Source organism: Neophocaena asiaeorientalis, unplaced genomic scaffold, assembly GCF_003031525.2.
Source record: "Neophocaena asiaeorientalis asiaeorientalis breed wild unplaced genomic scaffold, Neophocaena_asiaeorientalis_V1.1 scaffold126, whole genome shotgun sequence".
Lineage (NCBI taxonomy): Eukaryota > Metazoa > Chordata > Mammalia > Artiodactyla > Phocoenidae > Neophocaena > Neophocaena asiaeorientalis.
The window spans coordinates 1,541,448-1,569,312 of record NW_020174565.1 but is presented as its reverse complement, the minus strand read 5'-3'; the positions used below and the strand labels follow the sequence as shown (position 1 = coordinate 1,569,312).

Genomic DNA, 27,865 nt, shown 5'->3' with positions numbered 1-27,865 from the left:
GGGCGGGAGGCTCAGACAGGAAGAAAACAAACGAAAACAAACAATTCAGACTGTATGGGGAAAGTTGATTTCAGAGTCCCTGAAAGGTCAACAGGAAACTGGCCTCACAGCATCCCCGAGCTCTAGAAAGCCCACGTTCTCAATATCCCCAGAGCCCGAGATGTGAGACTTGCGGGCTGAAACTGACAGGCAGGTGGGGTCAAAGGCCAGGCAGTTAGAAGTACAGCTTTGGAGCCCTTTTTATCCAGGCTTCCCTCTACATCTCAAAATATGCTTACTTAAGAAAAAGGGTTCTGTGATGAGAAGTCCCCACCCCAGTCCCCCTCTTTCCTGCCTTGGGCAAGCAGAAGTGCCAGGCGATGCTCGAGGAGGAAAGCTTTCATTCATTCTGACACTCAAGTTATTTTCTGTTTTTCAGCGACTGGGGTTTGCTTAGAGCTCTGAAAGGCTTTGTCTTTTAGGGTCGCTGTTAGAAATTCTGGCATCCCATACCCAGGCAAACTTTTCTATCTTATGAAAAAGCAAAACCTTTCCTTACAGCAAAGCAAGAGCATTCGGGATGTCAGAGTGAATCCTGCCTAGTAGTTCCCATGTCAGAGGGAAGCACAGTTGAAAACTGAGAGTAGGGGAAGGTCATCTAGCTGCAGTTAGGTCTGTACACCTGCTCTGAAGTCACAAAGAAGTTGGAGAGTTGTTATTGTTGTTGCTGCTGCTATTTGGAATGTGTCCCCTGTGTGTATTGAACGTGGGATTTCCTGTCAAAGTTGAGAGAGAAACAATGCCTTTGAAAAATGCTGCTGAGATTAAAAAAAAAAAAAGACTGTTGGAATTGGCAATCATGTTTTATTGGCTCCAATTTTAAATGCCTTTTTTAATGAGCCCTAGCAGAGGGTTGCTTTCTCTTTTTAGAAAAGAGAAGCAGTATCTTCTCAGTTTCTCATGATAAAACATCATGATTCCAGATGCCAGGCTATCCCAGTCTAATCCACCTAAGTGCTATGTTAGAAAGTACATGGTTTAAGAATCCACCATGGCCTTTTCCCACTCAGAACGATGTCTTAAACATGGGGTCCACTTTCTGCAGCCTTATGGAATTAAATGTTTATTTTTTCCATCATGATGTTTCTACCAGACCTAGGTAACTGAACTTTTAGGAAACTGGAAGATATTCTCTACAGTTGTTTAGGGAGCACTTGTATTCAGGTGAGGCCCACGGGAGGCATGGGAAATCTTGAACTTAGAAATCTTGTAAGTTGATCTTTCTACTATTTTCAAGAAATGAATTGTAGTGTCGGAACATGACAGTTAAGACAATAACACAAACGAGGATCCAAACTCATGTGATTGAATAGTGAACACAGGAGTCCAAGCGACAATAACATGGAATGTATTTTTGTTTTGTAAGAGTTCCAATTTGCCTAAAAATCAAGATGGTAAGCTTAATGTGACAGGCAAATGTTACCACACCAAGGAACAGTGGTGATCAATATTCTGTTATTTTAACTTTTGTGACTTACAAATATACTTAACTTAGCATGTATCATACTGTTAAGTTATAGTCCTGAACATACATTTATTCATATTTTTTAAATGTACAATCTAGTATAAATTCAGAAACCCAGAAGGATAATAAAATTAAGATTTAACTTGTTCTAAGAGTAATTTGGGGAAATAAGCATTATAAATTTGATCCAATAAATAAGCTTGAAGTCCTCATTGCACTTTTACCTGATAAATATGTCCTAGGTTTCAGTGTTGGAAGAGTTGACTTTCAAAATGCAAAATCCATTTCCCACCTTAGTCTGGATTTAGCATGCCAGCTGGGGCCTGCTGGCTCTGTCCTGGTGGATGGCTGAGATACTAGGATGCCTGGCTCCGTGACGACACCGTCCAGCTTCACTGGGCCATATCATTTGAAGGATATGTAGTGGCGTCTGACCACTGAATTCTTACAAGTGTCATGGATGCTGCAAGAATCTGATACTTCTGCCATAGGAAGAAAACTGTATTTTCCTTTAAAAGCGGAAGATACGGAAAATAGTTCATGTGAACCTATTGTTGATCTCAAAGTAATATAATTTAGACTTTGTTCCATTATTAGTAACTGAAGCATTTTAATTTCAGGGACTAATTACATTATTCTAATTTTAATTCACAGAAAGAATGCAAGAATAACCACCAAGATCTTAACTTAAATGTAGACAAAAATGTTGTAAGTTGCAACCAATAGTATGATATCAGCCCATTTGTTATAGCATCAGAGCAATATAAAAATGTTCTCTCAGTCTTACATGTAGCCTAACAGAGGGATAAGTGTGTTAAACAATTGTTTTTGAAATTGCATCACTTTTATTGAAGACAATTGAATGGAAGGGCATTGTATTTATTACTTTTTATCCACCTGTAGTCTAAATATGAAAGAGTTCCTCAAATTCAGAGGAGGAGTGGGAAAATTTAAATTGGCCAGTCTGTTGGAATAAGTTCAAAATACAAGCATATAGAATAACTTCAGAAGGAATTTACTTGTTTAAGAATACATGTTATCTATAGAATGTAGGACTATTAATATAATAACAATATTTTAAATATTTTTTTAAATTATTGAGTAATTTTGAATTTTTATTAAGTCTAGAAAAATAAAGCAAACCAAGCGTAGAGGCTTTATAAATATGCAAATTAATTTTTTTATCCTAGTTGCTTAGTTTTTCTGATTATGACATTTATACTCAGATTCACATTTTATTTTAGCAAACTAAGCATTAAGGATATTAAAAATAATAGACTTATTATCTTATATTAAAGTATATACATAACTAATTTAAGACCACAGGACCTGGATGGACAAAAATTAAAATATTTTGAAGTCTTATTTCTTATTTTCATATTGCTTTATTGCAAGAAATGGGACACTTAAGACATAAGTTTTGAAAAAGTTTCTGGGAAAGTCATTATTAAAGGCTTCTAAAGCAAAAAAATTTAATAGAGTGACATGACATGCAACATTTAGTGCATTAAAAAGTAAATATCAAAAGACTTGTAGTGTAAGTTTAGCTTAAGTAACCCAAAAAGTTTTTTTATTTGTATTTTTAAAATTTTTATGCATAATTTAGTAATTGTCCCAAATAAATCAAATTGGACTGGCTTAATTAACTTCTCTTTTACATTTTCATTGCACCTCCCACAATGTAACAGTTAAATAAATGTTTAGTGAAAGTTGAAGGAACTAAAATTATAAAATAAGAAAGCCTCAGTGTTACATTTTACCAAAAGTTCTTCGACCTATGTTACTATTGCACATAACAAAAGTCCATTGAACCTCCTCCAGGAGAACACCTGTAATAGAAAAGCGTTCATAAAAATAATTATATTTTTAAAATATTTAATCACCAGCTATTACAGTCCTGTATACAGGCCTGTATTGAAGTGTAATTTTGAAGAGATTATATTTTATAGATGATAAAAGGCTACCTTATAAAGATTTCACTTTCTGCAAAACAGTCTATTTAAAGATTTCATATAAATTAATATAAAAATCTATTTAAACATCAGAAATACTAATTATCTATTTGCTAAAATGACTTGCAATGATTAAAAAGCCATTAGAATTCCTTAAGGCACAGTTTTGATTCCTGGTTTTGGTGCTTAGAAAATGTTTCTTTAAATGTAGGACAATATTTTCTATTGATTCCCTTCCTAAGACCTGAATAACAACCTTAACAAAGCAAACTAATCTTGTGTCCATGCATCCTCTAAATTGTGATTTCCCTTTATGTCAATTTGATACCCTCAGATAAGAACTTGTTAGGTAGTTAGATTTTGTATCAGAAACCATATCAACCATTCAGAATACAATTTGTTTATTATCTAAAACAGGACCATTGATTACAAAATTATATCACAGATATGGAAGCCAAATAGTTATATCCTACAATCAAAAAGCAATTAGAGTAGATATTAGTGCATTGCATTGGCTCAGAGGACTTACTGACAATAGTGGACATGTTCAAATTTTAACTCATCTTTGTTTTTTTTCCCCATACTTATGAACACATTGAGGCTTACTCATTACCTTAGCTAATTTCTAAGTATCTCAACTTTCTTATATTAAAAATACAGTGAAAAATGTTACCTTACTTACAACAGTTACTTCATACCAGGTGATATTCTAAGCCTTTTACAAATATTAAGTTATTTAATGCTCATAATAACCCTAAGGGATGGGTACCATCATTTGTTTCATTTTATGCATAGAAAAACTGATGTACAGAGAAGTTAAGCATTTTGCCCATGGCTGCACAGCTGGTAAGTGGTAGAGCCCAAGTCTGAGCCCAAGCAGTTGTGGCTCTTGGGTCCTTGTTCTCATCCATGGTGTTCTGCTTCTTACTATGAACCTCTCTATTCTGTCATATAATCTGGTGATTGACCCTAGAGTTATATGTAGGTTTAAGACTTCCTTTTTGGAAAGACATTTGTGAGGGTTAACTTTTAATGTATCTGACTTTAAAAGAAGTTAAGGACATGTATTATTCTGGACCAAAGGTCAGCTTTTTTGTTTCTGTAAAAGGTCAAATAGTAATTATACTTGGCTTCAGGGTCACACTAACTCTGTTGCAGCTACTTCACTCTTCCTTGGTAGCACAAACACAGCCACGGACAATATGTAAATGAATGAGCATGGCTACGTTACAATAAAACTTCATTTGTGAGCATTGAAATTTCATGTAATTTTCACATGTTATGAAATATGATTCTTCTTTTGATTCTTTTCCATCATTTGAAAATCTAAAAACCATTTTGTGTTGGGGGGGTGCTGTATAAAAACAGGAGGCAAGCTGGATTTGTTCTGTGAGTCATAGTTTGCCAAAACCCATTTTAGGCACTTGGGATACATCAGTGAACAAAATGGACACAAAACTTTGCCCTTATTCTAGTGGAAAGAATCCCTCTGGTGTTCTTGCTTCTGTTTGGAAGGAATTCAAATCTAAATAATTCTATCATGCTAAGTTAAAATTTCAACTTTCTGTAGTAAGACTTAAGAATTTGAATAGCAACCCCAGGAAGGTAAATGGTGATTAATTAAAAGAGTGAATGCGTTGCTCATTTTTTTCCAACATACTGGATATAGAACCAACTAACATAGATTGGTCATTATTCAAAATAGGCTTTAATATCATTGATATGGTATTTTAATGATTTCCAGGAGGAAAGTAGAGGAGCCAGGTACATTTAACACACTGCTTTCTGAGACTGACATGTACATATCGAATAAATGAATCTAGGCATATGAATGAACATGTGACCAATTATTCTTCTAAATGCCAACCTGTATCTCCAGCTGCTATGATCAAAGGGCATTCTTGGCAGGATTCCTGACTTCTGAGTGCATCATCTGGATTGAGTATGTCTATAGAACCTCCCTGCCTTCTCCAAAGTGGGTAACCTCTGGAGGAGCGTGTGTGCTGCTGTAGGTTTGGCTTATGTGTCTATCTCCCCGACTGGATCAAGTGCCTGGACTTGACCCCAGAGTGTGAGTTCAGTATGAATGCGTATTGGTCTTAAATATAATTGTGGTGGACACTTAGGATTTGTTTCAGTTTCTTGTGAATTGACAAAGCCAATGAAAGATGAAAATGGAGGTAATTTTAAAGATGATTACATACACACACACATACACGCACACAACTGCTGTTTGCCAGTAATAATGGTACCTATCACTAATTGAGCACCTACCATGAGTGAGCTTGACAGAGTACTTACATTCTTTCTAGTCCTTTCAATCTTTTAACACATTAGACAGTTGAGGCTCAGAGAAAATAAGTTGTCCAATTATCTGAATAATGTTGAGTTGGGAGTCAATTGTCATCATCTGAAGAATAGTCTCTTATTATGAGTGCATATGGTAAATATGGCCTCTATGAAAAGCAAACTCCAATCTACACCTCCCATATCTTTGTTTTACCACAGCACAGTAGTGATTAAAAGTTCCAACCCTCTAACACATCTTCAAACCACCCAACCAATGAAGAAGAGTGAGAGGAAGACAGTAGAAAGCCCAGATTTTTTTCCTACTGGTCTACCATACTCAATTATTAGTTCTGAGATTAAGGGGCTAAATAATGAGATTGCTGAGATTATCACTATGATACTGACTTACTAAAAATAAGATGAGCCAATGTATTTTAAATAAATCAATAAAAATAAAAACTTTTCAGCTTAACTTTGAAAAATAATTGTGAAAATAAAACAAACCAAGACAAAGCCTTGGAGCTTGTATTGGAACCAAGAGATTGCCCCCAGCCCCCTAGATTTCTGTGCACTGGAGTCCTAGAGAAGCTATCAGCTTTGTTTCTGTGAAGACAAGAGAAAGCTCTTCACATTGGTGATACTTACAGGTGATAAATACAACAGGTAGAAGCCAGAATTATAAAAATACTCGTATGTTTTAATAACAGAAAATAAGATTAGTCTAATTGAAAATTTATTCTGCTTATCTTTTGTTTCAAGAAAATCATTTTAACATTCGCTACACTGTAGTGTTTATGCCTTCTGTCATTCATTTGGAATTTCAGAAAATATATTCAGTGCTATGTCATTTCCATCAACATCCAAGTTAATTCTTGATGCATGAATTACTAATGATTTCTCTTAAAAAAACCAAACAAATAAGCACTGTTATGATATGGGCAGGACAGTGAGTTAACCAGGGGAAGGACTCTCGGTTGTAACATATAGTGAGTATGTCTATTTTACTGTAAATATCAAAAGAGCTTATTTACTCGCAAGCATTAATGACAATCAGGTTAGGACTATTTGCAGCATTAGAAGTAAAGCAGAAAGGCACTAGAGAAAGCTTATGGTAGTTGGGAAATGAAAATAGCAAATATTTGTGATAGAAAATAAATCAACGGGAAGTAAAAAGAAAAAATGGCAGTAACAAAAATGCAAGGAAATATGGGAAATCAAAGAAATTATTAAGATATAAACCATCTGAAAAAGAAAGAAAAAGAGAACTAGTAGTAAAGGAGGACGGGCAAGAAAATTCTAGAGTTTGGAGAGTAGACGCTCAATATTCGCTGAACTAATAAGCACAAATTAAGAAGCATTTAAGTCACTACATAGTGAACATATAATTTGCAGAGTTATGGACAAAGTTCCACTAAAAGGAAAAAAAACCTCTTTTCCTCAAAAGAAAAAATTTTTCAACAAGCAAAAAATGGTCAGTCATGGGCCCTTCACTCCTATAATTTGATTCAGTTCAATAATTATATATTTGTAATCTGAGTTAAGATGTTTTATAAATAACTCTATGTTCTTGTGCTAGATAATGCAGTAGCTTCAGAAGCATCAGGGTTTAAAGGGGCAGTCTGTTACGCCAACAGGAGGAGATGAAAATGTAACTGTATTCTTTGTAAATCTTGATTCTCAGTATAATTAGAGCTGGCAGCAGACCTGAGAAACGAGGGGACCTTCATGACCTTGGGCAGATTTTCTAAACCCATGCCCATGGCCGTGCCATGTCCACGGTGGGAATTTGGGATGATGTGTCGAATTTACCACTAACAAGAAGTTCTGCCACGGAATATCACCCAAACTTATGCTGAACACGTATAACACACCAAACTCTGTGCTATGCTCTGAGATACAGAGTGAAGAAGACAGACACATTCGTGACTTCACGTGGTTTACTGTATAAGGAAAAAGAAATAAGTACACAGATTAATCACACTGGTAATACATGCTATAGATTGGAAAAGTGCCATTTGCTGGGAAACGGTATAACACAGTGCTGTAACCTTGTCGGAGTGGCCGAAGAGTTCTTTCTCTACAGAAGAGGTTTAAGATGAACTTTGAGAGATGAGATATCCAGAGTAGTGGGTCTGGGGGAAGGCAGGGTCTGCAGGTGGGAAAGGCATAAGCTGAGAGAGGAGTATGTACACGAACACTAGGCGGCAAAGAGTTCGGTACCTTCCAGGGGCTGAAAGGAGGTGTGTGTGGCTAGAGATTGTGCAGGAAGGGTTGTCCAAATCATAGAAGAAGTTGTGGGCTTTGCCAAGGATTATCCACTGCATGGATGAATTCCATATGGAAAAATCAGCGTGCTTGTATACTTGAAATGAGTAAATGATCAATACTATATTGGAAACACTGCTGCCTTTGAATTTGTAAACCTAAGTGTGTATCTTAGCTCTACTTTAGCTGAGTCCCAAATCAGTAAAATGGGTTAAGAATTATAGTTCACCTTCCTGGGGTTTTGGTAAGGATCAGCTCAGAACGTGAAAAAACTCCAAACAGAAAGTGCTAGTTGTAATTGATTTCTTTTTAATTTTAAAAGATACACTAAGCAAAGTTACCTGAATACGTTTTTGCCCATCTAGAAAATTCTTGAACATATTTGTGATTTCACTGATAGCACAGAAATAGTCAGACTTCTAAGGACCTAAGAGTGAAGTTGGAGGGACCTGAAGGTGAACACAAGGTCATCAGAAGGAAGTGGGAGAATCAGAATTTTTCATTGCTCTCAGCAGTTTATATTTCATTCCTGAAAATGATGGCCTTTTTAGGTATAAGAGTCTCCATTTCTTCCTTTCACAGAGGAGAGTCCCTCCTCTTTTTAATCTCATACATTCGATGTAGGGCTTGGTTTGCTGCCGCTCTTAAAGCCTCTGGCGTCCGCGTCTGGCTCTCTGCTCCCACAGCGCCTGCGAGCGGGTTGGTAAGTTACACCTGCGCAGGGACCGGAGCTTCCTCCGAGCTCAGCTGGGCCACCGTATGGAGACTGGCTCACTGGAGGCTGCAGAGAAGTGAACTGAAGAATTACAGTCGGTTTCACTTCCCTGCCTTATGTGCCTTCAGGTGCCTCTGAAGACAGACGAGGCCAGTGAAATGGAGAGGAGGACGAAGAGAGAAAGACCTAGGTTAGAAAAGAAAAGAGTCCTTGAAAATGTAGAGGCATCGTTGAAAAATGCGGAGGGACGGATGTGTTTGCGTGTCTGCGTGCGTAGCCCCAGACGCTGCGTACTGCGGTCTGCCAGCTTGAAATTTTCTGTACGGTGGCTTCTGAGAGGTGTTTTTATCAGCTAAAGGTCTATTTTGCGTGTGGGTGGGGCCGGGACAGTCAAAGATTCAGTCTGGCACTGAGTGAGGAGTTACTGGGTTGGGAGGGTCAGTTTTTCGCCAAAAAAGAAAATAGTCGTATTTTGTAAATCCTGCTTAGAACAAAGCAGCAGACTCTGTCTGGCCCTGATTTTTAGCACCCCTCAGATCCAAGCACACCGGAACATCCTGGGCAAATGGAAAGGATTAGAAGAGGGAATGGAAAATCTGTGAGTCAGAGAGGGAAACTTCGAAGGAAGAACTTTAATGCTTTAGGGTGCACACCAGGACCTCAGCACTTCCTACCCCATATGCATTATCAGGGGGCCATGGATACTGTGAGGGATCCCAGCCAATACTGGTGTGTTATAGAGGCAGAAGTGTGAGCCTCCTAGCAGGGACCAATTTGGTGGATTGGTTACTATGACAACTGTACCACTACTGTCAGTGGCAATTCCTGTAAACTCCCTGTCTTAAGGTTTTCACAAGGGTTCACTCCAGAATAACAGCTGTAGGTACAGACTACAGAGTAAAGCTAGGAGATATAGGTATGGAGAGAAAGAGACTATGACATAATAGGAGGTACAGATACAAGTGTTATGTTATAGTGCAAATATCTTAAACAGTTCTATTGCATAGTAATTAAGACCTAAAATTCAGACCGATGCAGGTCAAATCCCACCTTGACCACTTAAAAGCTGGCTCTCTTTGGGGAGTTTACTTAATCTTTTTTCAGATCGCTTACCTCTGAAATGTAGATAATGATACCCACCTCATCAGGGCAATTCTGAATGTTGGAAGAATGTATGTACTATACTTAACACAGTACCAGACGGTACATACTTAATCATTGATAGCTTTTATTCTTATAGGAATAGTTCTGTTTATATCCAATTTGCGTTTCTGTTCACTGGTTAGGACTCCTAATTCCATACAGGATGTTCATTCTAGAGCCGGATTCTCACAGTCTGGGTCCCACGTACTGCTCTGATAGTGATAAGGTTTAGCTGACAGTGTCCGTTTTATCCACCTTTGAGTAAACTACAGAGCTGAGGCCAGTCCTGAGTCTGGTCCATTCCCTTGTTCTATCCATGTCAGCAACTGGAAAAGTTAGAAAAGCCTTTGTGGATTCAGGTTGAACAGCTTTTTTGAGGTGTAATTTACATCCAACACAATTCACCCATTTCAAGTGTACAATCCAAGGAGCTTTAGTATATTCACAGTGTTTGCCACCATCACCACAATTAATTTTAGAACATTTTTACCACCCCCTCCAAAAAGACCCCATACCTATTAGCAATCAGCCCCCATCTGCCCCTGCCCCTTGCAGGTGTAGGCAACCACTAATCTACTTTCTGTCTCCATAAATCCATAGATTTTCTTATTCTGGACATTTCATATGGAATATGGCATCATGCAATATATGGTCTTTGGAGCTGGCTCCTTTCATGTAGCATAAGTTTTCAAAGTTCATCTATGTTGTAGCATGTAACAGGACTGCATTCCTTTTTATGGCTAAATAATATTCCATTGTATGGATAAACCACACTTTATCCATTAGTGGATGGACATTTGGTCTGTTTCCACTTTTTGCTATTATGAATAGTGCTGCTATGAGCATTTATGTACAAGTTTTTGTGTGAACATGTTTTCATTTCTCTTAGATACATACCTAGGAGTGGAATTTGCTGAGTCTTATGGTATCAGTTAACACTGAACAAGTGTTTAACTTTTTGAGGAACCGTCAGAATGTTTTCCAAAGCGTCTGCACTGCATTCTCACTAGCAGTGTATAAAGGCTCCAATTTCTCCACATCCGCGCCCACACTTAATACCTGCCTTTTTGACTGTAGCCATCCTAATGGATGCAAAGTGCTATCTCACTGTGATTTGCATTTCCCTAATGGCTAATCATGCCGAGCATCTTTTCATGTGTTTATTAACCACTTGTATATTTTTTGGAGAAAAGTTTTTTTCAAATCCTTTGGCCATTTTTTAGTTTGGTTATTTTCTTTTTCTTATTGAGTCGTAAGAGTCTTTTGGGCATTTTTAAGAGGGCTTCTTATGGTTCCTAGATCACAGCTGGGGGCACCTTCTGCAGGAATTGGGTGTTCCATTTGACAAAAATGAAAATCAAATGCATGCACGTGTACAGTAGAAAATTCTCTAGATACTTTCATAAGGCACATATGTCTTATTAAAATTCTTGGTTTTTAGTGTGGCAGAGGAAACTATCTGTGGTTGATGTTTGTTTTCTTCTTCATTTGATTATTTTGGCTTTATGTTGATTTAGGCATTATATTCCTCAAGTGGTAGTTGCACTTGGTGTAGCAAATCTTTTATTCAAAGAAAAAATATTTATTACTCAAGTTATTTATTTACATTGTCTTAAAGGCACATCAGAAAGTTTTATTCAAACTATGTTTATACAATAATTATTTTAGGGAAATGAGGTAAAATTCTTTGACTGCCAAGACAGTGATGACTCATAAAAACCACTGAAGAAGAAGAAATTTTTAAATAAAACCTGAAAAACAGATGCTCTTATTCGAAAAGGGATGCAAAAGTGTTCCTTGTGGGGGTGAGCAGGAAACAGCACAGCCCAGGATTTTCAGTCATGGCTGACATTCAACTGAGGGCTTCCCTATACGTATCACCAAGGCAGTTTTTGACATGGAAAAGCTAAATTCATCATGAAAATAACTTGTCCGGTTTCATCTTCCTTTGCTACAGTGTCCTTGCCATTTTCCTTAGGGACAAAAAATATCGACTGCTCTTGACAAGAAATTACTTTTACTACGCTTAGTAGGTTAGGTTACTTCACTGACTCTTTTTTTTTTTAAGTTTTTAATTTATTCATTTATTTTCTTTTTGGCTGCATCATGCAGCATGTGGGATCTTAGTTCCCTGACCAGGGATTGAACCCAGGCCCACAGCAGTGGAAGCGTGGAACCCTAACCACTGGACCGCCAAGGAATTCCCATAGGTTATTTCACTAACTCTTGCTTTGAGTGTATGGATGTGGCAGAATGTTCAGCAAATCATTTCCTAAGCTTAATGTTTATGCTTCCAGATGGAACAATTTCTATTTTGATTATGAATCTCTTTGAACAATCAAATTCTTCCTTTCTGTTAAAAGAGTTACATGTCTATTACACGACAAAGAAGACTTGAGGCCACCATCATAGATCTGAGTGCAAAGCAGTAGAAATTTTAATGTGGATTTCTTATCTAGCTATTCAAAGGGACCAAGTGTTATTAAAAGCATGCGATAACTTCATAGGTTTTAGTAGCACTACCAACAGATCCCAGGTAAGCAGATAATTGCCTAAATTAGTCACTATGTGTGTTTAGAAGGCAGGCACCTTCTCCCCTTGGCAGAATTATAGAGAAGATACCTAATTCAAGGTAGTCAGTTCAGAACCCTGAGAAGCCCAATAAACTTCATCTGTCACTCAGACATTATTTTTATTTATTTATTTATTTTTTGCGGTACGCGAGCCTCTCACTGTTGTGGCCTCTCCCATTGCGGAGCACAGGTTCCGGACGCGCAGGCTCAGTGGCCATGGCTCATGGGCCCAGCCGCTCCGTGGCATGTGGGATCTTCCCGGACCAGGGCGTGAACCCATGTCCCCTGCATCGGCAGGCAGACTCTCAACCACTGCGCCACCAGGGAAGCCCTCAGACATTCTTATATTCAAAATTTGGAAAGAGAAAGCAGACAAAGCAAAACTGAAATAGTTAAACACCACTTTGTTGCACTCAAACTCAAGATCTGTGATTGCTCCAGAGTTAGGAAGCAGCAAACAAAACCAGCGGCAAGCAAAAATCCATTCCAAGGAAGGGGCACCCCCTGTACAGGAAGAAGCCCCTCAAGTCTCGCATCAGCCTAGTCAAACTGAGAGCCCAGGTTCCAGAACACGATAGTCTTTTTGACCTAGAAAGAATAATCTCACCTCAGAAAGATTTTTGTGGAGAGTGCCTCCCATTTTTTATGGCAGGGAAACTTTAGAATCTCAGAGCATGAGAAACGTTTGAAATGTCTGAAAGCACAAAGAAATGTATGTCTATAACTTCACAGACACTAATTAGAGTCTGCCACAAAAGCTTATGGGAATCACTTCTCTCCTTTATCCATATCTGTTCTTATCCCTCCTGGTCGCCCTGCCTTCATTGGAACATTGTTAACCATTAACATTTACTGCATATGTAAGTAGGTGAGCACCAAGCAGAGGAGGAGATAAGGAGTCTGCCTCCCATATTCCAAATTCTCCATACGGTGAGGTTGGCTGCTATAAAATACAGCTGTTGTGTGGTGAAATTAAGACGATCCTTTCTTAAAGCAGTCGTGCAGGTTTTGACCATTGAAGCCTCCTTCTCAAGTGTCAGTTCCCAAAAACGAGTGTGAGAGCCATTGGCATCATTCTGCCCTGTGTTTCTGTTGGCTGGTTAGTTCTGTTAAGGACTGTATTAGTCCACTCGAGCTGCCATAACAGAATAAATATGGACTAGGTAACTTAAACAACTGAAATTTGTTTTCTCACAGTTCTAGAGGCTGGAAGTCCAAGATGAAGATCCAGCAGGGCTGGTTTCTGGTGAGGGCTCTCTTCCTGGTTTTCAGACAGCTGCCTTCTCACTGTGTGCTCACATGGCCTGTCCTCTGTATGCAGAGCTGGGGGGTGGGGTGGGGAGAAGAAGAAGGGAAACTCTGGTGTCTCTTCCTCTTCTTATAAGGACACCAGCTCTATTAGATGTGGGCCCCACCCTTATGACCTCATTTCACCTTAACTACCTCCTAAAAGCCTTATCTCCAAACACAGTCACATTGGGAGTTAGGGCTTCAACATAAGAATTTGGAGGCAACACCATTCAGTCCAAAACAAGGGCTAAGAATAGAACAGAAGGAATTATAAAACAGGTTCGAGGCACTAACTGAAATGTTGCTTTTCAACTAGGTCTATACAGGCAAAATTATCTAGGCAGATGAGCAATTATCCAAGTCAGCAATGTGTTGATAGATCCTCCAATAATACAAACCTAAAAGAGAAAAAAAAAGTACAGATCTGTTTTCCTCAGCCCCCTAAAATCTTGCCTAGATCAGTAGTTTTTTTTTTTTGTGGTACGCGGGCCTCTCACTGTTGTGGCCTCTACCATTGCAGAGCACAGGCTCCGGACGCGCAGGCTCAGCGGCCATGGCTCACAGGCCCAGCCGCTCCGCAGCATGTGGGATCTTCCGGGACCGGGGTACGAACCCGTGTCCCCTGCATCGGCAGGTGGACTCTCAACCACTGCGCCAGCAGGGAAGCCCATAGATCAGTAGTTCTTTGAAGAATCAACCATAGAGCTTTTTTATTGAAACATCTTCCCTAGTCCTACCCAGAGATTCTAAATGGATTGATCTGGAGCGTGGACCCAGGAACCTGCATATTTAGCAACTTCCTGGGTGATTTGGGGACCACACTGTGAAAATCACAAGACTAAACAGATGCTTCTGTTTTCCAATTTGCTACGTATCTATGGACGATGGAAGAAAATACTGATTGCAATTTATTGGAAGATAAGTTTAAGGAAAATTTGTTGAAAATTAAAAGAAATCAGATTCACTGACATGAGAAAAAGGGAAATGAGTCTTAGGGAAAGTTATTGGAATTACCGGACTCTAGGGGATATGTTTCTGGATGATGAAATTTGGGTACCTACTGTGCTAGAGAATTTTCAGGATAATTCAAGCCACACAGTATAGAGTCCACAATTCAGCTTCAGAGAATGTGGTGTATTTTCCCAGAATAATTTGTTTCTGCCCGTCAGAGATCTGATGATTGTAAAGGACAGTGTCAGGGATTGGCTGATCGGTGAGTCTCAGAGGCTTCTGCAAATTCCCCTTCCTGGGGGTACGTTGGAGAGCCTCCCAGATCCTGCAGATCCCTCGAGCCAGGGTTTCCTTTATCACTTAGCCCCTCCAGGGTTGGTGAAGCAGCAAAGAACAGGCTCCCCACAGGGAGGGAGAGGAAAAGAAGAGGAAGATAAGAAATTCCTATTTCACCCACCACAGTGGGGTGTCCCTAAGCTGGATCCCACAAGCCACACCTCATCGTCTCCACATCTCACACCCCAGGCCTGCCTCAGTCCCTCACGGCTTCTCTACCCCAAAATAAGGATAACTTTCATTTATCTTAATCCCAGGATGATTTCATAACATTATTCTTCCCCTAAAAATAAATTCTGGGCCCATGTAGAGGGTATCAGTTACAACTCCCTTTTTTTGAAAATGGATACCTATTTATTGCCGTGAATATCCCAAGAGAAGCATGGGGTAATAGGTTCAGTTACCAACTAACTTTTCTCCCTGTCTCTCCGCATGACCACTCCTGCAGTGATGCTCCAACTGGCAACAGCCTGCCTGGCGGGAGGCTGGCTCCTGTTACTCAGTACGAGCTTCCTACTTTCCCCATGAGAAATCTTTCCCTGGAGTTAGAGGAATGGATAAAATCAGTCTCTAGACCCGTGAGGTGTCAGTCAGGCCATTGTCCGCTCATCCTGAATGGCTGAACTTCTGTTTTGTTAAAGATTCATTTTTACTGTTAGGTCTGGAACTGTCAGATACAAGTAATTTCAGTGGGAGGTATGTAACATCCTGAACTTGGATTTTCAGCATCATCATGTGATCTTGTGTCTTTCTGCACTTTGTCTTGTGCAGCAGGTACCAACATTTCCCCAGGTCAGGAAGTCACTCTTTTCTCTTCAGAAAGGCGGCCAGATGGGAGGGAGAGAGAGAGAAGTCTCAGTAATGAGATTGGTTCTCAAGAGGCAACGTAGTCTAATAATTGGCCTTTATTAGGGGTTTAAACGCAGGCATTACTTAGGCGTCCATCACTGGCATGAGAGTGATGCTTTATCGCTTTTCATCACTAGGCTACACAGAGCTTGAATAGCTCCTTGGTGACAGGCTGCACAGAACCACTTCTCTCTTGAGTTTTTTCCTATGACACAAACATTGGTGTCCCTGCCAGCGTGTTGGGTGGCATCTGTTTTAGTGAGTAGGGAGACCCCGAGTCCCACTTGGAGGCAGGAGGATTAGTCGAAGAGGTCATACTTGCCACACAACTTCCTCCCAGGAATAGGGAGGATTAATGAGATGCTATTCCCATTGCAATTCATGCTCCTCAGAAAGTCACTATGTACTACGTATTAGAATTAGAGATTATATAGGTAATCAAGCAAAGAAGATATGCAACTACTTCTAGTTACCAAAGGAAGCTTTCATCTAGGAGGTTGGGGGCGGGTGGAAATGCAGTGAGTATAAAGGTGGCTGGAAGCCATTTTTCCTCATGAAGCAAAGGACAAGGAGTGAAGTGTGAAATGCTATGTACAGTATAAAGATAGACCCATTCTGGCTTATGAACTAAGCCTTGGGGAGGCTTACATTTCATGGATTCAGATGAGGACCTTAAGACACTTTTGTCATATCTGCCTCTGCCATCATGAACCAGTCTACAGCTTTGGTGTTCAGAGAAATGTGGCAAAAACATCAGTAAACTACCCCACCTGCATGCTGGAGGACCCGGTGACATTCTGAGTTCAGTATGTGTCAGTGAAGAATTGTGGAAGAATGTCCTAGTGTGCTACGGGGGCTGGGGTGAGAAGTGAAGGAGTGGGAAGATGGTTCACTACAATTGTAACATGCAAAGCTCCAGTCATTCAACATGTTGAGCTTCTCATGGTCAAACCTGTAAGAAGGGGCCAAGTTGGAATGTGACTAGGTTTTCAGAGTCACAGGTTTTCAGAATGTGACTAGGGTTCAAGATTTTAAAGTCCTGGTTTCTTCCATTTACTCTAGTGTGTCCTCAACTATGGTTTACCTGCCACTGGTAGAATGTGAGACCATTTCAGATGGTACACAAGGAGCCATTTTTAAATTTATTTTAATCCTTAGGTATTACTATATTTTAACATGTGTTAGAGGTAACACACAGTTAACCCATGAAGTCCATGATTCATAAATATAATTGCTGGAACAATGATTCTCAATACCGGTTGTATATTAGAACCACACAGAAAACTTAAAAAGATTTTTAAAAGACACCGATGCTGGGTCCCACAGTAGATCATGAAATCAGAATCTCTGAGAGGCACCCCGACCCTAAATATTTTATAAAAGCTCTCCCAGATGGTTCTAAAGAGCAGCCACCATTGGGAAAGACTAGAACACACTAGGGATTAAGCATTTTAAAGTGATCAGTTTTAAATAAAATATAAAGTAAATAATATACGGATATGGCAAAGATCATTAAAGCCCTGTATTGTGCTAATAACTGAAATTGGGTAAACTTCCCTCTATCGTGGGTAGCTCCCATTCTGATCCTAGGTAGCAGGTTAGATTTGGGGGTTAATCAACAAGACTGTCTGTTCTCCAATATGTTACCCTCTGACACTTCCACATTTTGGTTCAGAAACGTGGCTTTTCCTCTTTCCCTTTTGCCTTTTGACACCCCCATCACCACACCCACTGACTAGACCTTAAAACAGATGAGGAAAAAAAAAGGATGATGAGAATCTGTAATGACATATATCTGGATTAGTGGGATTGCAAATGACTTTGACTCTTTTCACCAGTTCGTTCTTTTATTCATCATTTCTTCATTCCTACAACAAGCATTTACTGAGTACCTATGTAGTACTAAGTCCTTTTTGTGTTTAACAAGAATTTTTCTCAGTGAGCCTGTGTTGTCTTTATGATCAAATGAATCGTAAAGTTACTCCCATTTTAGGAGAACTAAATACTGTATATGACTGACCATTCTCCAGTTACCACGCAGCCAAACTCCTGGCGGGAGATAAAGTGTCAGAAGACGGAAGCAAAGACATTTTCAGCCATTCCTGAGAATCACAGAAGGGTTGTGTACGAAAGCCCTAGAGACATTTCCTCTGTGAAATGGAAGAAATAAAACCCATCCTGAGGCACTGGAAGGTGCCCAAACCCTTTTTCCTCTATTCTTTCATCTGTTAAATGGGGATAATGATACTTTATGTTTACCTACCTCAGAGAGGCATTACCAGGTCTATTTAAAGGCTCTTCTGATGAAAGCTGCTGTGTAACTACCAAGAACAGCTATGATAAAAAAAAAAAAAAACTAAATACAGCAGCAAATCAGCTGGAACAAGTTCTCCAGGGAGTTTACTTCTCTGGAAAAATTTAAGAAAGGGGTAGCAGCTCTCCTCTGGCGACTTTTGGGTACCCTTCTAGCTGGAAGTTTAAGGAAGGCTAGCTGATCTGGAAAGTCTCCTCCTGGCTACTGATTTGGGATCTTTCTCTGTTTACTTTTCCCCCGTGGTCTAAGCAGTTTCCATCTGAAATTGCTCTTTCAAGTTTTTCAGATCTTAACTCAGAAACTGTTTTATCCGTGAAAAGAATCTCAAGCAAGGCAATAACCTATGACAGAGAAAGAGAGAGAGACTGTTTGAGAGAGACAGAGAGAGAGAGAGAGAGAGAGAGACAAAGAGAGAAAAGGGAGGCTATAATGTAGAGGATATGTGCATTTTATCGAGGATAAGTAATGGGGAATTCTTTGATAGTTTATAAAAAGAGGACCAAAGTAATCGATCATTAATGTCAGGCTTTGCTGAAATTCATTTGACAAAGCATGTAGGGTAAATTAGATGGGAGCAGAAGCTCACAAAGCAAGGACATCACTATTACAACAGCTCAAGAGAAAGTCAACCCAGCTGAATCAGGCTACTGGCAGTTCGGTTGAAATGAAGAGATATATATTTTTTATTTTGGAGTATAGTTGATTAACAATGTTGTGTTAGGTTCAGGTGTACAACAGAGTGATTCAGTTATACATATACATGTATCTATTCTTCTTCAAATTCTTTTCCTAATTAGGTTGTTACAGAATACTGAGCAGAGTTCCCTGTGCTATACAGTAGGTCCTTGTTGACTATCTGTTTTAAATATAGCAGTGTGTACATGTTACAGCTCTAGAATCCATAGGATTTGGTACAACATTGACTATAGCAGGAAAATGAGAGAAGAGTCAAGATTACCATACAGTTTGGAGAGTTGGATATCATAAGGTTTGGGGACTTCCTTAACAGAGAGAGATGGCAGCCAAGAATGAGTAGGTTGAATTTATGAATGAGATCTAGACCAATGCCATTGAAGGAAGCCCAGTGGTTTTATATTTTTGTTAAACTTGCTTGTGCAGTAAATATTCTGACTGTTTATAAACAGTGCACCTATGGTACCTGAAAAGGCTTCTAAACAATAAAAGAAACTGCCAAAATTCCAAAGATGGATTTTCAAGTGAGTGCTTTGTAAGCTTAATAACTATGCATAATAATAATCATTGTCATTTATCGATTGATTACTATGGGAACTACATACATATTTTCCATATGCAACTCAGATGTCAGCTGGTGGCTTTTCAGTTCTGGTAAAGATCTGGTAAAATTGTTGCAAACCCCTTCAATCCAAAGGCCTGTGGAAATCCAAAACCTGTCTTTGTCTCTGTGAATCCCCAGGGCTTTACATCTTCCCGAATTTCCCTGCCTCCGGATCACTACCAAACACCACTGCTGTACCACCAGATGTGAAATTGCCCATTCACTCACCGCTTGTATAAAATGCTAAGCCATCATAGGGTTAGCAAAGTTCACTGAAGTTGGATAGTCATGGGAAAGAGGCATAACTTCTTCCAGTCTTCTCCAGCCTCTCCCTACTGGATCATGTTGGGAGCATCAGCTTTTTTTGTTGTTGTTTGTTTTTATACATTTATTTATTTTTTATTTATCTATTTTTGGCTGCGTTTGGTCTTCTTTGCTGGGCTTGGGCTTTCTCTAGTTGCGGCGAGCGGGGGCTACTCTTCGCTGTGGTGCACGGGCTTCTCATTGTGGTGGCTTCTCTTGTCGCGGAGCACAGGCTCTAGGCTTGCAGGCTTCAGTATTTGTGGCTTGAGGGTTCTAGAGTGAAGGCTCAGTAGTTGTGGAGCACGGGTTTAGTTGCTCCGCGACTTGTGGGATCTTCCCGGGCCAGGGCTTGAACGCGTGTCCCCTGCATTGGTAGATGGATTCTTAACCACTGCACCACCAGGGAATTCCCAGGAGCATCAGTTTTTGTCTCCCCTCGCTGTGCAGAGACATTCATCTTTAAAGGCAACAGCAGCACGAAGTGCCCTTCGTTGGTTGAAGAGACTAGATCTAGGAGGTGATTTTGTTTACGAGTTGCAGCCATTTCTTTTCCAAATAATGCTTAAATGACTTCATGTAACCCTCACAACATTCCCACTTTACAGATGAGGCAACTGAGGCTTCAAGAGGTTGAATACCAGCCCAAGTATATAAACGTATGAAGTGGTAAAAAGAGAACTTCAGTCCAGGTCTGGCTGATTCTTAAATTAAAATTAACGTGGTCTTTAAAAGATGGAATAATTATTATCTACCCCCATTTACATTGCCCCTTCAAAACTGCTTAGTTTTTCCATTACATTTTTGTTTTAAAAAAAAAATGGCAATACACCTCTGCAGACCATATATGGGGAATTACAGAGTAAAAATCCCAGTATTGATGTATCATTTCAGAGAGAATGAGTTGGGATGACTAAAATATCTAAACCATGGAAATGTGATGCTATTACTTCTAAGTAATACAATTTGGATGTGGACATGGGCTACTCGCTTATCAAACCTCCAGATTACACAAAGGAATAGCTATACTGAGGATGATGGCGATGAGAGGAGGATGGTGATAGACAGCATTTAATTAGCACCACTGTAAATGCTTTGCATATATTGTTTTTAATCCTGAAGATTAAACAAACCTATGCCTTAGGTCTATTCTTTTTTTTAATAATTTTTTTTTTTTTTTTTTTTTTTTTTTTTTTTTTTTTGTACGCGGGCCTCTCACTGCTGTGGCCTCTCCCGCTGCGGAGCACAGGCTCCGGACGCGCAGGCTCGGCGGCCATGGCTCACGGGCCCAGCCGCTCCACGGCATGTGGGATCTTCCCGGACCGGGACACGAACCCGTGTCCCCCGCATCGGCAGGCGGACTCTCAACCACTGCGCCACCAGGGAAGCCCCTTAGGTCTATTCTTATCCCAGTTTTACACACGAGATTCAAGAGGACAAAGAAGCTAGCCCAAGGTCACTCATCTCAGAACAGCGGAAGCCAAAAGTCTCACCCCAATTGTGAGACCTACACTCTTAACAACCAGGCTGTCCTGCTTGGAGAATCGTGATATTTCCAATAGATGTCCCCACTAGAATGGAAGTACCTGCCACGAGAACAGGGAATTTATTCCTCTTGTTCGCACCATGACCTTTAGTGTTTAGAACATAGTAGAAACTGGAACATAGTAGAAACTCAATTAATAATTGCTAAATGATAAATTAATTGAAACAAAGTGTCTCAATCAGTAGAGGGTATAAAAGCATTTAAAAAGGGTAATGCATTGTTATTTAAAATACTTAACTAGAAGAAAGATAGGATAGGGAAAAGCCTGACTTGACAACCTGGGTTGGTTTTTTTAAAAACAATCTGTATTTGTAGTCAGCTGGAACCAGCACTGCATTGTGACAGCTGAAAGACCATTGTGATTTTTAAAAAGCCTTAAAAAGATACATCACATCACATATCAATATCATATTTGTTATATTGTGTACATTTCTAATAAGGTACATTGAGTACATTTTTAATAAGGAAAATGGAAATTTTTTCAGAAAGAAATGGACATTTTCAACATGCTAAAGAGAAGACATATAGCAACTATCTGCCGTTATCGGAGGTGCTGCCATGACAGCACCTTGCTCTTTTTCTCTGAAAGACTTTGGCAGATTCTCAGCTCAGCATAAGGAGAAAAGAATCAGTCTAACACAACTGTCCAACAACTTTCCACAACAGAGTGCGTTTGAAAAACTAAGGTCCATTTCATTATAAATTTCCAAATTAATAAGAATGCTTATAAAAAAAAAACTATTGAAAGGATTTCTACATTATGTAGAGAACTGGACCACATCAGTGGCCTCAAGTCTGGCTGTGTGTCAGGATCAACCAGAAAACTGTGAAACATTATCGATCTTTCAGGCTTCATCCCACTGAATCATAATCTCCAGGAATTAGGACCTAAGAATCTATCTCAAGAATCTTAATTTTTTAATCCCCTCAGATGACTTTGATGACTTGCCAGCCTTGGAAGTCCCTGAACGAGATGACCTCAAAGTTCTCTTCTAACTCTCTGACTTAATGATTCTTAAGAATATTGCAGAACATTTTCTTTAATAAATAAATAATATTTGTTATCTGCAAAATGAACTTAGCCTAAATGTACATGGGTGGCTCTAAAGTGCCAGCAGACCAGCTGATTTCTTAAATTGGTTAAAACGCTTCTTGCAATCTAGTTAATAAAAAATTTTTATATGTATCCTGGGGAAGGAAAACTTTATCTGGCCTGTTTCCCAAGTATTGAAGTTCCAAATCACTGAAATATAAATAAATGAGACTTTACCATACTTATAACACCAGTATGATGAAAAATTTGTTTACACCAGGAGGTTTTAGGTTATCCTTCAATCATTCATCCCTGGAACCAAAGTACCTATGCGCGCGAGCGCACACGCGTACACACGCACACACATGCGCAAATGTGACACATGGTAAATGTTGGGCAATTACTGAGCTGGAACAAAGGAGACCTTCAAATTCCATCGCCTTTTTAACCTTATATTTTTCTTTGCAAGAATCTAGGGACCCAAAGGCATCTATATAATATTATTAATCACGACATACTCAGCTCTTTAAGTTTCTCTAATTACTTAACTCTTAAATATATTACTTTGGTCTAAGTGGTGCTAAGACGAGGAGTAAAAAGGAGTATTTTTAAAATATTAACAGACTTAAAGAGAACAGACTAATTTTGGCTAAATTGGCTTCCTGTGTAAAGAGCTTCTAAAAAGTATACTATGTTGCCTATGAAGGAACTCTAATTATTGCAATATTGTAGATTTTGCCTAATCTAAAATTAAACCTGTAAGGCTCCACTGGAATTGTTTAGAAGAGAATAATTGAAACCCCCTTCAGCAAGTTAATTCAGATTCTTCTAATTTTACTTTTCTAGTTCACAAGGTATCTTTTTTCATGGCATTTTCAAATTGAAGTTCACACACATCAAATAAATGGCATGATAATCAGAGGTTTCAATATCCAATATGCATTCATTATTATCTGTCATTATTGTCATTGTCACGATTATAATTGCACACTGTAAAAAGAATGGAAGCTTTTCCACAGGAATTATTCACGTGTATTAGTTTCTAGGAGTAATTGAATAGTTGACACTGCATTTATATCAAAGTAAAATATGTGCTGGTGTTTCTCATTTGTTTTATTCTTAAGAAATAAGAAATGTAGAGTAATCTCCATTAGGTCTCCTTATTTGGATCCAGAAATGTTCACAGTTTTATGTGATGTCTGATGTATACTTTCTTATAACAAGGCTCAAGATAGCCAATATAATTAAAATGATAATTTTCTAAGAACATACAATTATAAGATAACAGCTAGGTAGTGAAACCCTCTTAATTAACTTGTATTTATATATATGAACTCAGCAAGTATCTTTGTGAAAAATACTACTTTTCTTTTTTAACTAATCAGGATTGGCATAATGAAATAAAGCCCACATCTACACTAATAATAAGAAACTTAAACTTAAACTAAAGTCAATACTAAAGATAAATTAATAATAATTTACCTTAGAGTTTACATAGAACTTTTCACCTTATTGTTTTACATCATTCTCACGACAATCCTTTGAAGATGCAGATCAGATATTACTCCTCTATTTAAAGATGAGAAAACATAGGCTCCAAGAAGCCAAGTAAATTATACAAAGTCACTCTGCTGAATAGCAAAATCAGCCCCAGAATCCAGGTCACCTGGGTCTTAACCAGAATTTACGGTAAAATAAAAAATTTTTAAATAAATTTGAATTTTAAAAAGATCATGGACCTGGTAGAGTTAGAAGGGCTAGGTCTGAACACTGTTTCTGCCACTTTATTTGACTCTAAGAACTTTCTCACTTTCCTATAAAATGGAACTATACCTATGACGTAGGGCTGTTTTGAGAGTCAGTGGAGAAAATGGTGAGAAAACCACTTACATGTGTTTTGTTATTTTATGTGTCCTTTCTTCTGTACTATGCTACTTCTCACATGCTTTATCCTGTTTTTGCTTTCTATATGCTTCACCTTCACAAGGTAGAGTTTTAAGCTTTATTTAGAATTAAATAATATCAATACCGGGTTGGAACATTGAGTAACACTAAACTCTAGAAACAAAATACTGCAAGGAAGAAAGCCATAAATTGAATGAATGATGATATAAATATAATAGTGCAAAAGCTTTAGAATGTGTCTTCATTCACTAAGAAGGCCAAATGTAATGAACTACTAGGAGAACTGCACCTTTACAGAAAACACACAGCCAATGAGGGGAGCTGGGGTTTCCTTTATTTCCATGAAATTCTTCAGGAGGGCTGGGTGGTTTAGAGACTTGTCCTAGTTGATGTGAAGTCTCTCAGAGCTGCTATGCCAGCTAGCCTTTAAACAGCGTCGTTGCTGGCAGGGTGGAAGTTGTTACCATTTGCCATTTGATCAGTGGTTCATTTATCGGTAATCTCAGTCCAGTTCTTAGGGAACAGATGGCAATGACTGACTCTTTGGGCACAAAGACTCTCAATCTGCTCCCCATCTGCAGAGATGGTCCATCTAAGGAGGTGGTGAAAATCACCAATGGGATTGGTCCAGGGAAACTAGCCTTATCAATGAATGAAATGCCCTTACAAACATATTTGAGCCATGAGTTTATCTCCCTTTGTCACTCATGAAACACATTTTAAAAGCAGTACATTTATTTAAATATTAAAACAAAGATTTAATTACATTGCTTTGGTCATACCACCATTCCAATGAGTCCTTGCCTCTATGTCTAACCGGTAGATACGGTCCATCTTTCCCCACCTTCAGTCTAGAGCACATACATGTGTCAAATCACGACAGCCACAGAATCGTGACTTCCCGTTGAACAGGTCTGTCTACACGTGGAAACTGACAGCCATCTAAAAATATAGAGGCTTTCATCTTAACTTATACTCACAGAGTGGTTGATTATTTGACCTAAACCTACAGGAAAAAATTGTCTTATATTAGTCCTGTAACCAGGCATTTAGGAGATTATATGGCACATGAATTACGTATTGTTTGCGAATAAAAGAGAGGTACTTACTGCACTGAATTTTCTTAACCCCTGTGAACAAACCACCCCAATCGTTGACATCCTCAAAATATGGGGCTCTTTGCTATTGTATTGTTTTTGTTTCCCAACTACTGATCTATAAGGCATATGGGTACAGTTCCAAAGTACTTCAGCTTCAAAGAAGTCGAGATTTTTAGTTTGTGGCAAAATTAATATTGCAAGCTGATATCACATTGAACATTTTTCTACAAGTACAGCTCCCCCTATGCATGAGTCCCTGATAGGAGGTTTTCCAGAAGGTATTTTTTTCTGCTGAGGCATATACGAGGCATTCTATGGCACCAGAGTTTCATTAAAGGAATTCTCTTGTTCCCTTCCTTCCCATGGAAATGTCATTAACTGTATTCAGTTAACTCTCCGAATGTTAGGTTCTTAACCAACAAACAGTGCTTCTCCACTCGGGCGTACTTTGCCAAGCGTCCTTGAATCAGAACGACCAGGCTGAATATGTAATAATAGATTCTGAGCCACGCTGTGGGTGGTGAGCATATCTAAGAGGAACCCTTTTACATTTACTGACTTTTTCCTTCAATCGTGCTTGTTTCGTTTCTTCCACCACCACCTTCAGCCTTTCAGGTGAACGAAAGTTTCAATTATATGTAAAGCAACCGTTAAATCAGCAGGACACCTGTGGGGGGCTGGGTCTCCCCTCCTCCGTCCAATCGCAAGTGAGCTCAATCCATTACTGTTCCCGAGGGTCATACATCCATCAGGTCGAGTGTGCCGGCCAGGGTGCATCTTACAGCTTTTACTGCATATGAGACATTGCAGGCCTGTTCTCAGGAACTGCCGGGCAGACTGGGAATCACAGTCACGCGTAATAGCAGCGAATTGCTAGCTCTTGATGGGTGGGTAGTCACTCCTTTCAGCGGTTGCCCCCTGGGGGGAGAAGGTAGAAAAACAGAGGGAAGGAATTAGAGTGACTTTGCACAGCTGAGCAAGTTCATGCCGCTGGATCAGTGGCAAGCGTTGGCAGGGCTCCACTCTGGGGAGGCTCAAAACAACCTCACAGTCTCGTTTTTACCAATTGGTGCTGCTGTGTCGCCCCTGGTGCCCTGGGATGGGGGGAGGGAGAGGAGGGGCTGGGAAGAGGATGAAGGTGGAAGTCTCAGCTAAATTCAACAAAAAGTCCTGTTCGTGCTGGTGAACCCACCCCAGTAAGCCCTGTGCTAATTGTACCAAACTGGTATTTGAAGTTCGCTGGGTGATTAAAGAGTTGGCTCACAAAGTCTCTGCATAACCTTAATTTTTTCAAGGTTCTTTGAGTGGAGAATGGTTTATAATAATGATTTTGACTAATACGATTTTTGACATGCAACTTTAATCCTTAACCTTAGTACAACTCCAGAGCATTTCATGTGTACTCAGCTGTAAAGAGTGATGATTTAAAGGGATAATATAAGAAAAAGGTCGTTCTAGAATGAACCTCTAACAAATTGCATAAAAGGAGCTTATTATTCCTTGAGTATGGGGATATGCCATGCTTCTGATCGTTTTTCTGCTTGGTTCAGAAAAATTGTTGAGACATGAATGGGAGAAGAAACAGGAAAAAAATGAAATAGAAATCTGCAAGCAGGGAACATTCTTTTGATGGTTATGATTTTGTTGCCACTGAAGAGGCTCTACAGTAATGTGGTTATTCGTCTCCTCTTTTGTTTGGGGTGAAGAATTCGCTCTAACAAGAAAATGCTGTTGTTGGTTGGTGGATTGCCCCCTGGGCCGGACCGGCTCCCCAGCAATTTGGTTCAGTACTACGATGATGAAAAGAAGACATGGAAAATCCTCACGAGTGAGTGCCTTTCTTTCTTTACTTACCCACCTATTTATTTCAGGTTAGAGCTATCTCGATGAATTTGAAAACATGGTTAATCAAATTAGACATTTTATTGATTTGTTACCCTTTGAAGGTGTGTTTATGTATCACAGGGGACTTAAAGTCAAAGACTACATTAACCTTGCGGAGTGGCCGATTTGGTAGTGGAAGAGGCCTAAATTAAAAGTGGCCTAAAATCAGTGCACTTGAGTTGGTGTTTCTGTGTGTGTTGCCACAGAGGGGGAGGGAAGACCGAGATCTTCCAAAAGAAATTCTTCCATTATGGTTTTGCTCTTGGAAAAGGGAAAGCTTGGTTAATAGCACTAGTAAATTTTCTCATGTCAGAATGATTGTTTAGTTCATTGTCTCTGTAACTAACGTTCATTTTGCTTTTTAGGCATCTTTCCTCATTAACCTTTAATCTGTGGTCCCGGGTCTTTAGAGAACCATCCCCTTCCATTGCTCCACAGTTCAGATGGACAGATATACCCAGGACCTCTCCCTGCTGCATTAAACTGTGCTTGAAACTTCCACCCAAGATTCTTCTCCTCCCCTCCTTAAAGGGTGATTGTGTTTTAGAGCAAACCTCTTGCCTTGGACACTGAGATTTGGAACTTATTGTTACATCGGTTATGATCCCCAATCTGACTC

At 39.3% G+C, this 27,865-nt stretch overlaps 1 protein-coding gene across 1 annotated transcript in view; it reads left to right on the top strand.

Moving 5' to 3' along the window:
- Nucleotides 1-27,865, top strand: part of KLHL14 (kelch like family member 14) — a 102,501-nt gene that overhangs the window by 2,959 nt on the left and 71,677 nt on the right. Inside the window, exon 3 of the mRNA XM_024757963.1 lies at nt 27,069-27,190. Coding sequence (XP_024613731.1) covers nt 27,069-27,190 — 122 coding nt within the window. The remainder of the gene's footprint in view (nt 1-27,068; nt 27,191-27,865) is intronic.